General features: G+C 38.8%; 1 protein-coding gene across 50 annotated transcripts in view; it reads right to left on the reverse strand.

Annotated features, from left to right (window-relative positions):
- Window positions 1-15,488, reverse strand: part of LOC126212861 (zinc finger protein 83-like) — a 1,762,073-nt gene that overhangs the window by 433,054 nt on the left and 1,313,531 nt on the right. For 46 of the 50 annotated variants that reach the window (XM_049940350.1, XM_049940352.1, XM_049940318.1 and 43 more), the window contains one exon: window positions 11,427-11,468. The exons of the other annotated variants lie outside the window; for them this stretch is intronic. In XM_049940350.1, the coding sequence (XP_049796307.1) occupies window positions 11,427-11,468 (42 nt within the window). The remainder of the gene's footprint in view (window positions 1-11,426; window positions 11,469-15,488) is intronic. 50 annotated transcript variants of the gene reach the window in all.

Here is a 15,488-nt window from a genome sequence, read left to right on the forward strand (position 1 = left end):
CAGTGTATATCCCACATTTGGGACAGAGAAAACTGTAAGGGCCTACATCATACTACCTTCAATTCTGAGATTTTTGTGAACATTCACGAAAAGCAATCTCACTATTTTCTCTGATATCCATACACATATGGGTCACCATGATGTTGTGCTTTACGCCCTAGTGGTCCTCAGTGCCACATACACAAAGCAGCACAACACAGATAGTTACATGTATGTTTGACTTCATGTGAGTTTTACAGAGATGCTGGAAGAACCGAACTGTCAGATGCTTAAAGACAGAAACAAGGCCTATTTGCAAAGTTTTAAGAATCAACTTTAAATTGTGCATCTATGAATATACCACAACCCCTACTTATCTCTTCCATTGAGTTTGCCAGGACAAGATTAGACTACAGTGAGCACAGATGAATTGATGCAACCATTTTTCGTATGTTCCATACATGAAAGGATTAAAATTAACTTGAATATTTGGTACCCTCTGCCATGCACTTCACAGTGGTTCGCGTGTACGGACTCAGATGATGGTGGTTGAATAAAAATGTATTTGTAACTATCAATGTTCTCTTTGGATTACTTGATAAAATGGAATACAAGCAGTTTTTTCTTTGTCACCATTTCCACATAATATCATGGATTTTCATTCTTGTTCTAACTTTCAGATTTCTATGGGAAAATATTCCACTTCTAATTGCCACTTTACTGGAAGCTGGATTACTGAAATCATTCATGTGAGAAACACACTATACATATCTCATAAAAGGAGTTGTAACAAATTTTGATTGTATCCACAATATATGTTGAGGTTATGTTCAATCTCCAAGTTAAAATATAGACCTAACTACTCAAAATGCAAAAGCGGCTTTCCTTTTCATTAGCACTTTTGCAATCTTAGCAGTTTAATCACATTAAACCTTTAAAAATCATGAATAACTGTATGACACATTTAATTGGATGTATTTAGCATATTTGATATTTAATAATAAATATTTTATGGTGTGAGACTTTAACAACAATAGCCGAAAATGAACAAAGCATATAAGCTGTAGAAATCAGGTTTTTAAGAAGTGTAGATAGCTTTGAGTGCCTGGTATGATGAGAACAACAATCACACAAGGATGAGTACTTAAAAACACAACTGGACAGATAGAACAGTACAGAACTAAATTGAAAGATCATGTCACAATACTGAATGAAACTAGGTGATAAATTTGTGACCAATTGGAAAACATCAAAGGTAGACCAAAAAAACAGATGGAGCGACAAATAGAAACTAACCACTGACCATAGAGGCACTGAACAAGAGGACTTAATAGCCAAGAAGAAGAACAAGAAGAAGAAGATGAAGAAAATTCATAGCCTGCTCGTAGCTACAGGTATGCCTGCACCTACACTTTGCAAATCACTGTCACATTTATGACAGAAAATACTTTTTACTACATCATATATTACACTTTCTTCCTGTTCCATTCACGGATGGATTTTAGGAAAAATGTCTGCTTACTCACCTCTGTGCAAGCTGGTATTTGATTAATTTTGTCTGTACAATCTCTGCATGACAGTTGTTTATGGAGCTGATGAATATTCATAGTTTCTATACAGAAAGACTTCTTAACACTGTAACTAAACAATTTTTCTGTAGAAGTGGACAAAAAAATTTGCTGTTTTTTTAACTGCTTATGTTCAACCCTATTATGATTATAGATTATTTCAAACAGTAGTTTGGCAAATTATTGACTTAAAGGGCAATTGGAAACTGTTAAAAAGTCGCTATATTAAAACCCCCACTATACTCGCAATTTTAAAAACTAACTTTGTCTTAGGAAAGAGTATTTTGGCCAAATCTCTTTCGAAACTTTCTGTAGTGTTTTTGCTAAACAACAAAAATCACAATAATACACTTTTGCACAACAATCATCTTTATATGTTTGTGGCTGTGTGAAAGGCTCTGAAGCATCGTACAATACATAGAGGTACATCACTACCTTCACACCTATATCACGAGTCCCTCTCATTTTTCTTCCCATTTGCATCATGATCTCGGCTGTAAATCCCACATCATCTGGTAGGATTCTGCTTCCTTGCCATTGGTAGAATGAACGATGGTAAATGATGGTCAGCTGGACAAAAAGGACTGCTGCTCATAGATGAACAACCAGCTATTTTGAAGATAATTTCTTCCTGTGATGTTCAACTGTCATCTTCTCAGTCACTGCCAAGAACACTCCTTGTTCCTCCACATTTGTTGCACAATCTGACTGAATTCCAAAGAGCAAGTTTAAGTAGATGGAAAAATATTTTTGTGGTATTTTTCCCTCTTTTAGTGTTACTGGATTGTCTGATATATGCTGGGCAACTTTACCCACTCCTCCCACTAGGTCGTTATATGATATGACTGCCGCTGGTTTTATTAATTGTTTGCACCTTATATTTGCATTTTCAATTTTTGTATTGCGGATAGTGTTCAAAAGATGCACATCATGCTTGTCTTTCCATCTCATTGCTGTAAATTTATCCCTCTGAAATACAACAGTATCTGCCTTGTTCCATTTATTAATACAAAAGTTCAGTGGCATATGTTTTATAGAAGGTTGCACAGGGTCACATGTCAGTTTTCTTAGCAATAAGGAGATCTTATAGTCGCAGAGAGGTGCAGAAATTATTAACTGTAAGGCAGTAGCTCTTGAGAAGTGGTTTCATTAGGCTCAATACTTTATGACATGATTGGGCACATCCTTCTATTCACCATCAAATATTGTGCTCTTATCTGTATATATAATTACAGACTACTCATTGTCAGACTTCAAATCACACAACATGTAGGTCTATTCCATATCTTGCGCTCATTAGTGGTAGCTGAAAACTGAAACCTACCTAATCTCCCTTTATGTAACATAATACTCGTATATGGTGGCATCTCTCTCAGGAGTACAAATAATTTTGAATTTCTTATTGATATATTCTAAAAGAGGCAAGATTTTGTTTAGATTTAGGTTTGTACAGCTAGCAGGGTCATAACTTGAGTTGTCTGAAAAATGAAGGCATTTCTTTAGTATCAAAAATTGCAGCTAAGTAACCAGAGAAATATTGGAGCTGCAAATAGTGGAGGTTTAGATCAATACATCTGGTAGTTTGGTTTGATCATAATACTTTGTAACAGTAGTATACTAAAGAAGATCCTTATTGCATCACTGTTTGTGTCCTTCCAGCCAGTAATGTTCTTATCTCGAGTATATCTATTACTCTCAGTAACTACTATATTCACCAACTCATTGCCCATTATTTTACTTACATATTGCACCTTATCTGGAGTCATTCTGTGCAAAGTCTGAAGATGTTCCAGTAAACAAAAATCTTGGATGTGCAAGAGGCAATTCTGCAGCCGTTGCTATTTCATATTTTTTCTGATGCTGGAAAAACAAACATCACTTGAGTCACTTTCTTGATCTGTCATCACTTCACTAACACTGTCAGTGTCTGAAGAGTCACTTTCTGACCCAATAAAATCTATATCAAATTTTTCATCACACTCCATAATAGGGGGAAAAAAACAAAGGGAAAAACCAAACACATAACAACATCTCTACACAGCAAAAGGAAATGGCAACTAGAATCTCTCCTCCTCTAACTTTCACTGCAGCTGGCCAACGGGGGGTTCCAAGATGCTGTAATATTATCAAAGTAGCATTCTTGTGCTCTGGTGCGACCACATCTGTGAATGACTGAACGTAATGACAGACGAGTATTCTCAGGTTTTTAAGTTGTTGTAAATATTAACATCCCGAGTACTTAAAAAATGGCTCTGAGCACTATGGGACTTAACATCTGAGGTCATCAGTCCCCTATGCTTAAAACTACTTAAACCAGGCTGTTCCAGCTTGTTGGCTCCATTGTGAGCCGTGGAGCGCTCCCTGCTCCAGGGAGCCGTGTCGCTCGCTGTGACCATACAAGTGGGCCACCACGCCGGCACGTGGCACAGCTGACTGAGGCAGGTGGCAAGGCAAGCATTTTGATGTGCCAGCTGCATCTTACAAGATCAACAACCTCATACTCTTAGCTGCTAAGACAGGCGACATGCTACACCAGGAAATACAATGTACAGGAAATAAATAAGAAACAACTATTTTACAAGAAATTGCATACTAAATTTACTGGGCCTCTGTAGCTTGACATTTTCTTTTCATTACAAGATCGGAAATATCAGGCGTCAAAGGGTTCGCAGTTTTAATGCGGAGGATGGCCTTCATTGTTGCATCCTGAAGAAACCATCGTTCCTTACTTTTCACTCTTTTTATTGCTGAGGAAAGCTGCCAACAGCAATACATAAACCCAAACATGCACATGATCTGAGCAGCATTGTTGTGAAGCTTGGGAAATGTTTTTTGCTATAATGAACAATACCAGCGCGACAAATCCAATGTGTTGTAGTACCTCTCTTTCAACAAAGTTGAATTTTGCAAATCGATAATATCCAATTGAAGTGACGATGACAAGTCATCGGGGAAAAGGAGTGCTGAACACCTTAAGTTACATTTCCAAACTAGTGAGGTCTCGGAATCGTGTTTCAAACGACGTGATGAGCTGCTTTAACTTTGCTTGGTAATTGCCGAAAGTAGTACCTTCAGGTAGTTTTAAAGAAGCAAGATGACTGAAGAACGTTAAATATCCATTACTCATCTGCCTCTCAAATAAATATAACTTTTCCATGAATGCTTTGATCTGGTTGTGCATGTCAACGATTAGGTGCCCTTTGCCTTGCAATTACAGTTTTAAATTATTCAGATGCATAGTTATGTCAGCTAGGAATGCCAGGTCTGATATTCATTTTAAATCTTTCAGACAATGCATTTCTTCCCCTTTCATTTCGAGAAAAAGGAATATTTCCTCGCGAATGGCAAAGAAAACATCATGAACTTTTCCCCAATTCAGCCAACGAAGTGTACTGTGGTAAGGTATATCCCCATACTCTGCTTCCATATCTTTCAGGAATCCTTTGAATTGGTGATGATTCGTACTGTGAAGCCACACAAAATTCACACACTTCACGACATCTTTCATTACACCACCTAGCTCTACTGTTCCAACACACAGTGCCTCTTGGTGAATAAAACAATGAAGAGTCAAAATGTCTTTCCTGAATTCGTCCCCGAGTTTATTTTTCAAACGACAAGCAAAACCTTGGTGACGCCCATTCATTTGTGGTGCACCGTCTGTCGCTACAGAATGGATCTTATCCTATGGAAAATTCATATTGTCCACTGCTTCACAAACAGCTTCAAAAATGTCACAGCCTGTTGCGGTGTAATCAAGTGGTACCACATCCAAGTGTTCTTCAGTTACTTGCAGCTCCATGTCGACACCATGCACAAAGACTGCAAGCTGAGCACAGTCCGATATGTTGGTGCTTTTGTCAAGCGCTAGCAAAAATGCAACAAAGCTCTCCGCATTTTTCCTGAGCTGTGTCTCTAAATCTGGTTCCATGTCCAGGATTCGATGAGACATTGTTGGCTTCAACAGGCAAACCCCTTCAATTGCCTGCACCTCCCTTGGAAACAAACATCCTGCAACTGCTACCATGCACGATTTTACGAGTGGTCCCAGTGAAAACGGCTTGCCACTCGTCGCAATGATGTGAGCAACCCTGTAGCTTGCTCAAATTGCAAATTCAGTAGTGTTTTCTTTGCTCTAGTGTTTTCTCTGCTCTCTTTCACCTGAAAATTATAAACGCATTACAGAACACGAACTATGTTGCATGTTTTGATACCATCCGATTTACGAAACTGTTTTTAAAGTTACGTCTCCTGGTATGTCGTTCTTAAGCCTGGCTACCAGTTCTCTGCGTGCAACGCCTTCTACCTGATTGTGGCTGTGAGCACTATGGGACTTAACTGCTGTGGTCATCAGTCCCCTAGAACTTAGAACAACTTAAACCTAACTAACCTAAGGACATCACACACACCCATGCCCGAGGCAGGATTCGAACCTGCGACCGTAGCAGCAGTGCGGCTCCGGACTGGAGCGCCTAGAACCGCACGGCCACCGCAGCCGGCTCTACCTGATTGTAGTGCGCTGCATGAAGACGTGTATAATGTCGTTGTATATTGTACCTCTTCGCAGAAAAAAATACTTTATGACATACAAGACACTGCGGATGACCATCCCTCTCAATGAATAGAAAGGTATCCTCCAATAGTGGTACAGGGCTCCCGTGGCTAGTCATAGCTGTCATTGAACACAGATTATTGCCTCAGTTGCAGCTGCATGCGGCCAGGGGGCAGTGAGTTCATTTTCCCCCTCCACGCGGGCTCCAAGCTGCCGCAGTGAGTTCTCCAGAGCGCTCCGGCTCCCTGGAGCTTGGTTGGAACAGCCTGTCTTAAACCTAACCAACCTAAGGACATCACACACAGTCATGCGCGAGGCAGGATTCGAAGCTTCGACCGCAGTAGCAGCGCGGTTCCACACTGAAATGCCTAGAACAGCTCGGCCACAGCAGCCAGCCATCCCGAGTACTCTCCAGCTTTTCAATTAATGGGTGAAACTTTTCTTTCTAGATGGTCACAAGTTGTATGGCATTTTTTCTTTGTGTGTCCACCAGTTAAGATCTACCAAAATTTATGTTACACTTTTTGTCAGTTGTACAAGCCTTTGACAATTGTCACTAACCTTCTCTGTACATGACCAGTGTCTCTATGTAGTCTGACCAGATGTGGGCCCAACACACTCAAGGAGTATTCAAGTATGAAGGAAGGAAGAAAGGAAGCAATTCAGGAAGGCAGATCGGAGCTTGATTTTCTTTGGATAATAATGTTATTAGAGACGGAAAACCATCTCAAAATAATTAAGAACAAGGACAGAAATTGGCCATTCTGTTTCAAAGCAATCATACTGACATTTGACTTAGGAATATCCACGATGGAATGTAACAATATTATGAGAAGGAAAGTTGCTACTCACCATACAACGGAGGTGCTGCGTCACAGATGGACATGACAAGAAGACTTCCACACCAACAGCTTTCGGTCAACAATAGACTCAATTATGTGGGTGCACCCGTGCACACACACCGCCCCCCCCCCCCAACACACACCAGCTGCATGAAACTGCATTCGTGTGTGTGTGTGTGTGTGTCACAGATGGACATGACAAGAAGACTTCCACACCAACAGCTTTCGGTCAACAATAGACTCAATTATGTGGGTGCACCCGTGCACACACACCGCCCCCCCCCCCCAACACACACCAGCTGCATGAAACTGCATTCGTGTGTGTGTGTGTGTGTGTGTGTGTGTGTGTGTGTGTGTGTGTGTGTGTGTGTGTGCGCGCGCGCGCGCGCGCGTGTGACGAAGGCCATTTGCTAAAAGCTTTAAGTGTGAAAGTCTTCGTTGTCCCTATCTGTGACTCACCATCTCCGCTTTATGGTGAGTAGCAACTTTCCTTCTCATAATATCGACATTTGACTTATGCAGTTTAGGAAAATCACGGACAGCCTACACCCAGTGCATTAACCAATGCATCACCACACTTGATATCAAGAAGTAGACGTTTTTCCAAGTGATTTGCATGCATATTTGTTTTTTCTACAAACTGCAGTTTGTCACTAGCTTATCATGTATCGTAAAACAAAAATTGCTTTACCTACAATTAAGCCTATGTAGTTGCTCCATTTCCTATTTCCAAGATATTTGTGTGGTATGACTGAGCCTCTAGTCAAAGCATACCACAGTTTTACTTTTCATAAATTGCACAACTTCGTGTAATTTATGTTAAGAAGAGCTAGTTGTCAGTCTTTGCATCTGGTTTATATTTTGGCAAGATTTGACCAGTTATTAGTGAATTTTTACCAGATAGACCCTTTTATAGAAAGCTTCATTATATGCAAAAAGCTTGAGATTTCATCAACCACATTTCACTAAACCATTGACTTTCAAGATTAACAACAATTATCTTATGTTTTGTATCTACCGCACAGTTTGTTGAGTATCTCCCAATGTCCATATACCAAGAATCTCAGAGGGACAATTAACAGTTCCTTACCTGTTTTTTGGCATGACTTGGATACATTTGTTCTAGTAAACAGGGGTTTTGTTAGAAGCTATAAGTTATTTTTGTGGCCGACTGATGGCTGACAGAAGAATTCAGTTACAACTTTTATCCCAGTTCTGAATGTTAATCACACTCATACATGTTTGCATACCATTGATTTAAGATTGTTACCTACTGCTACAAATATATTTCACCACATTTACCCTGTCATTTTAGTAAACAATAGAACCTGTTCTAATTATCTTGCTACTATCAATATTCTACTTCCACCCACTCTCAGTACTGCATACTCTCACTCTCAGAACTGTGTATTAAGTGAGCTCTACAGTTTTTAACACTGTTTTAATGTCAACAACAGACATATATTGTGTATTATTTTAATGGAAATCATGTGAACAATCAATGGAACGTGGAACTAACTCACATCTGGTAGTTCCCCAGCAGATGTGAAACATCTACGGTCATACTATAATTTGCAGCCCCATGTTAAACTTAACCACAAAGTTACTTTGAACACCAGTCCTTTACAAGTCCTATTGGAATCGGCCCTTGCCATCCTTTGACATTTTAACTATCTTACCCAACCAGTTATCTGGGAATCAGTGTTTAGTGAGGATTCAAAACAAAGCTGGAACTCATCATTCCTCACACTTTGCCAGAGGCACTGATGCTACTACCTTAAACCTTTGGATTTATGGTCCAATATTTTATCATCTTCACCACACACCAGTATACTTAGTTGAGTACAGCAGTTCAGATATTCTTCCTTCTCGAAGTCCTTCAGGCGTTATCAGATTGACAGTAGAAGGCTACTGTCAGGGGAGAAAATGTGTAGTACTTGAGCAAGGCAGTGCAGTGATTAGAAGACTGAATTCACTTTCACTTTCAAATATGCATCTGATCATCCTGGATAAGATCTTTCATGATTTTCCTGAATTGATCCGGGCTAATGTTGGGATGGTTCATTCGAAAGGACACAGATGATTTCCTTCCCACTCCTCAAACAATCTAAGCTTGTGATCTGCCTCTAATGGCCTTTTTGTCGATGGGATGTCAAATCCTAATCTTCCTTCTTTAAACGTGTGTACTGAATAAGGATTCAATTGTTCTAAAAACTAAGGATTAATGGATCTCAAATATAATTCTGAAGGAATAGATGTGTAAGCTGTCACTAAACTCATGGTTACTGCACTTTGCAGAATAGCATTCCCATACTAACAATAAGACTATTGTATGACTAAAATTACTTGTTGGTTGATACTTCACACTCTGGAGCTGGTTGCCTCCTACCAGAGTGTTCAGTGTCACATCTCAACTGTTCATTAGTGCCAAATTGCCACAACAAACAGCCAGTTGAATTCCAACTCCTTGTGAAACTTACTTTCTTGATGTGGTTCAATCCTGTATCTGGGGTGTGCCCCTTTTATTTTACATTTTGTGTGTGTGTGTGTGTGTGTGTGTGTGTGTGTGTGTGTGTGTGTGTGAGAGAGAGAGAGAGAGAGAGAGAGAGAGAGAGAGAGAGAGAGAGAGAGAGAGAGAGAGAGGAGGGGGGGGGGAGGTAACAAAATATGCACATTTCATACTAATCAAGCACTACTGGATCCTTTTGCACAAGATTCAATTCAGAACCACATATACAATTATCACCACCACAGACGTCGGCTGGAATTAGATAAGGCTTGTACAACATTACATTAAGCCAAAGTACTTGAAGGCAACAAATCACTGCTACTGGTCTTCAGAGTCATAAATATAACATTGTACTGATAAGCAGTGATGTATAGTGTTCATGTTTCATGCCTCATAAATAGATGATTATGGGTGTGAATCTTGCCAAGTGCTTTAAAACTGTTTATATTTGAATCTTTATGAAAACAACATTTTTACTTTTATTCAATTAGCTGGTTGAAATCTAATTTCTTCTTTATAATCCTTTGCTGTGTTACTTTCATCATTGTACTGACTTCTTTATTTGCCTTGACTTTTTTCTTTCCATTATTCTTTTTTTCATTTTGAAGCTTCCTATGATACCTATTACCTGCAACTGAGTACTAACCAGTACTGTTCATTTGTTGGTAACATGTCAGCTCATGTCACCAGTGTGAGGATAGGTTCAGGTGAAAATGAGAAAGTAAAGTTTGCTTTTAGTTCTGAAACAATTTTTTCTGTGGTGAATTTGCTCACAGAGGTTAGCTTTAATCGCTGTGAACAAAGCAAGTGTGATGAAAAGTTCTGCTACAGGTTGGCTGCTGTTGTCTCAGTTATATTGCACATCCAATATTATTGTTAGGTTAGGACAAGAGTGCAAATTCAGTGCTAGAAAACAGATTATCTGCCCCAGTTCAGTCATGGATCACGTAAAATCAATTGTTGACAGAGCATCTCACATTCCTGTCATACATCACAGATGCTGCTTCCAACATTGCCCCATGTTACAAGCAAGTAACAGCACTTAACAGACTTTACTGGCCAAGTTTGTGTGTCACCTATAACCGAGCATTAGCTAGCAACCAATGTACCAAAGCTGTAGTAGCAAGTGACCAAAATCAACTAACAGTTTATTTTAACCAGACTACTGAAATTTATCTGCGATATTTCTGATATTCAATATCTCGAAACTTCCTGGCAGATTAAAACTGTGTGCCCGACCGAGACTCGAACTCGGGACCTTTGCCTTTCGCGGGCAAGTGCTCTACCAACTGAGCTACCGAAGCACGACTCATGCCCGGTACTAACAGCTTTACTTCTGCCAGTATCTCGTCTCCTACCTTCCAAACTTTACAGAAGCTCTCCTGCGGACCTTGCAGAACTAGCACTCCTGAAAGAAAGGATATAGCGGAGACATGGCTTAGCCACAGCCTGGGGGATGTTTCCAGAATGAGATTTTCACTCTGCAGCGGAGTGTGCGCTGATATGAAACTTCCTGGCAGATTAAAACTGTGTGCCCGACCGAGACTCGAACTCGGGACCTTTGCCTTTCGCGGTTGGTAGAGCACTTGCCCGCGAAAGGAAAAGGTCCCGCGTTCGAGTCTCGGTCGGGCACACAGTTTTAAGCTGCCAGGAAGTTTCATATCAGCGCACATTCCGCCTCAGAGTGAAAATCTCATTCTGGATTCAATATTTCATTTCTTACAATGTATATGCTACAGCAATTTTGAATTCCATCCCGTCTTCACTATGTTGCATAAAAAAACTTCACATGCAGTTAAATGTAATTCCGTCTAAGAGTACTACTCCTTGCCCTCCAAAATTCAAAGCAATAATCATGCACATAGATAAAAACTAAACTAGAGAGAGAGAGAGAGAGAGAGAGAGAGAGAGAGAGAGAGAGAGAGTTATGAGGAAAAGAAAGAAGTATTAGACATTAATGTATGATAGTACCTCACCTCCTCTTTAATTGCCTGAGGATCAAATTCAGGAATGTATAACTGTAACCAAAAGAAACAGAGAAAAATAAAACCACTTTTGAAGACACGAAGTTGATTAGCTTAATTACTATCACTGTAAAGGCATTACATGCACTGATTCTGTACATGAGAAAATTCTTACATTTAGTATCAGCAGAATGTGTCCTATCACAGGCAGAGAAGAATGAGGTAATGTCACATGCCAGGTTAAAACATGGCTTCGAAGATTACATATTTTCCTCATTGTAGAAGTTTCACATTTTAATTAATGTCATTCATGCATTCATTCATTCATTTGTACATTAGCTGAAAGAAATAAAAGCTTTCAGGGATGAGGAACACCTCAAAATATAGATTAATAGCCCCAAAGAAGCCACTGCAGACATCTTCTGTAAAGTATACTAATGATAAATAATTGAGACTAGTGCCGATCCTTTCGCACTAACAATTATGAACATTTCTTTGGATTACTTTAAAAATGGGACAGTGACTACTTTGAAATAAAATACACTGGCTCTCCTCTTACACTACTAAAGCGTGTTTTATTTATTGCTCCAACTAAACATTTCTGTAACATTGTTCGGTACCTACATACCGGCAAAGCCAAAACCACGTAGACATTGCATCCCTCAGTCCAAATATTTGTATAGATTAAAGGACTGCCTAAAAAGGTTTTGTAATAGCTGAGGATGTTCAATTTTCTGCCTAATGCCCACTGGAAACCTATTACAGACTCCATATATTGAACTCTATTCTGATATTTGCACAGGTATAAATGCTTTATATTGATATTGCTCTTTCTTCAAGTAGTGTGGTTGTGATACCACAATACACTCTAATTAATTGTTAACCACATATTTCATTATGGAGTTCATTTATTAGCAACTAAGTACTTCATACTCTTGATCCTTGAAGAGGTTCTTCCAAGATTTCATGTGAGTGCCCACTGCTATTTACTTCTGGAACTTTTTAAGTTATTCTCACTTTTTTTGCAACTGCACAATATGAGTCATCTTACTTTAGGTTAAGCTGTCTGTTGGGAACCAGTTATCAGGGCATCCTATTATCCTCCTGGCAACGTGGTACATGTTTGGGCCCTTCATCTGTTTACTGCTATCATACCAGAAGTGGACCAAACACTAAAACCTTAGGGCATCAAATTTTACATGATGTCATTTCTATAGCATTATTTATTAATATGAAACTCTGCTGCCTGTTTTGATAACATCACTTCATAAATCTAGAGGGAATGCCTTTACCATCATTCCATTTTTGTTTCCCTTGTATAATTTAAAGATCTAGATAATTTATATCCTCACACAGAGCATAGACACTGATGCAGTGGGGTGGCTTCCATGGCTCAACAATACAGGTAGCAGCACCGTACATGCAACCACACGGGAAGGTTACCTGTGGAGGCTAGTCAGTCTGTTCAATGTTCCATGGATCCTTTGTAGCATTAAGATTAATAATAATGTGCCATGAGTTATTCCACATTCACATGTGAATATGGATACATACTGATCATTTACAATGGTCTTTAAAAAAAAATTGTGTATGTGTATGTATATTAGTAAGTCCTAGCCACCGTTCTTTACACAACAGATAAATATAAATTCTTCCATGAAACTAAAGGAATTGTCAAGAAGAAAATTTTTCAGTTTTCATTGAAATTAGCTGTCTGACTGACAGTTTTTGTCACTGGATAGATGATCAAAGATTCTGGTGGCAGCATTGCGCACTCTTCTATGTGTTAAGGATAACCTCACCCTTATTGTGAAATTATGTCATTTTTTCTTCTGGAACTGTAGGTACTTACAACATTGTTCCTTTTGGACTGTAGTGGATTATTCACAAGAAATTTCACAAAGGAGTAGATATACTGTGAACAACATGGGTTAGCACCACATAATATTCTTGTGCAATGAAGACTTTCTGTCTTAAAGCTGAGTTACCCCAGAAGATTTTTCCACAAGACATTATTGAATTAAGATATGCAAGACACGTGAATTTACTGATTTGTTTCTCCCCAAGAACTGAAATGATTTGAAGTGCAAATATGAATGAACTAAGTCATTCTATGAGTTCCAAAATGTTTTCTTTTTTTTGTTTAGTTTGAACTCTTCTCTACACAGAGATCTAAAAATTGTGAGGTTTCCATCCTAGTTGTCATTTCCTTAACATATGTTACACTTATCACTGCGCAGTACCGCTAGGTTCGAGATGTGAACATGATGTTTTTTTGAAAAGGCGAGGAAGAGTAACATATGGCTGCTGACGGGGGGCAGCAGCTATTGCAGTTGTTGCAGGGGCTACAATACACATGGTTGATTTATTTGGCATTGTAAAATTAGTCAACACGACACTGAATGAATGAAAGCAAGGATAAACTATAGCTGTTACATTTCTTGAGGACATGGTGAGCTGCACCAAATCAGTCTTCAGAATGACAACAACAACAAAATTCAAAGGCTTTGCCAACATCAAAAAAAATTCATGTGGGGTAATTTTTTGTCTAATTGCTGAGTTGTAAGTTCATATATGACTTTCTTTGTACACAAGCCTCTATGGAAGCCAAACAGAGCTCTTGTTAGAAGATCATGACAAACGTTGGTCTATATTTTACTACAATCTGACAAATTTTTATGCAGGTAGAGGGGCTTGCAACTAGTGGTTACTTGCTTTACTGCACTTCTGCCAATGACTGTTACTTCGGAACATGCCAGTATTTCGTAAGTAATATGGTGTGCAGAAGATCTGGGGGTGAGGGGAGTGAGACAAAGTCATTTCAAAATTTTAGAACTTTGGTTGTAATACAGCCATAATCAGAAGAGTTATTATTTTATGTAAGATACCGATTTTTGTTATATCTTTCATGTGTGGTAACGCAAAACATGTCAGCTAGAGGAGCATACAATGTCTGTCAAGCACGTCTAATGCTTCTACTTTTGATGGTCTGTTTCCTATCCCTGTGTTATCAGCAAGTGTTAAGAAGAATGCACTGAACTTAATGGACAATGAATTCAATTCAATTTCATTCGTCTCCTTCTATGGTCATTAGGGCATTGACCATTATTTGTCTCATTGAGTTTATTCATTTCATTCCAAAATTCCGTTTGTTTGTTCTTGAAATTTTCATTTTTTGTATATAGTGTACAGATTTAATGTTTTTCGTGACATGGCAAAGTATTTTTAATAAGTCTTTTTCTAAAGCTAATCCTCTGCATTAAATAAATCTCTTTTCCAGGCGCAATACAGTTTGACCTCAGACATTCGCCATATTTATCTCAACTCTAACAGTGAGAAATGCATTGCAGCTAAACCAGCTTATATATTGTTACCAGCTTTTTATCATTACTTGCTTATTCAGATACCTTGGAAGTGGGAGCTTTGTGATGAAGTTGGAGTATGACATTGTAGAGGTGCACTTATGAAAAAAGGGCTGTTATCATATTATCCACATTCACAGTTGCAGTAGTTGCTTGAAAGATGGCAGTGAGGAGAAAGGTAAGGAGAGGTATGCATCAGTTACCAAAACATCAACTTCTAACATTGGCACTTGTTTCAAAGGCAATATGAACTTACAATGCAGATGAATTTGACAATTTGAAATATACTTTAAGCAAACAGAAACAGGGAGCTCTTTCGGATATCATGTCTCACTTTCTACACTTGCATCCTGAGTGAATTTGTGTTCCATATAACTAATGGGACAGTACTACTGTTGATTGCATTTTTTCCTTCATCCTACATCTTCCACCAGTTTTTCAAATCACAGGTGATCTCGGAATGCAGCTGGATGATAGTTTTAGGTTTGTTGCATTGTCTACAAAACCTACAAAGTAATCAGGCTTATCTGAAAAGAACTGGGTTCTATGACCTGATAACACTGGATACATTAACTTAGGAAATTTTCTTTTTGTTTCACACAGCCCAGACTGGTTGACAACATGGTACAGCTGGTGAAAAATGATTTATTTTGGTCTGACTATTGGTGCAGCAGCAGTTTCTGGTATTATCTAGTAATATGATTTTCTCATC

Source organism: Schistocerca nitens, chromosome 11 (assembly GCF_023898315.1).
Source record: "Schistocerca nitens isolate TAMUIC-IGC-003100 chromosome 11, iqSchNite1.1, whole genome shotgun sequence".
NCBI classification, from domain to species: domain Eukaryota; kingdom Metazoa; phylum Arthropoda; class Insecta; order Orthoptera; family Acrididae; genus Schistocerca; species Schistocerca nitens.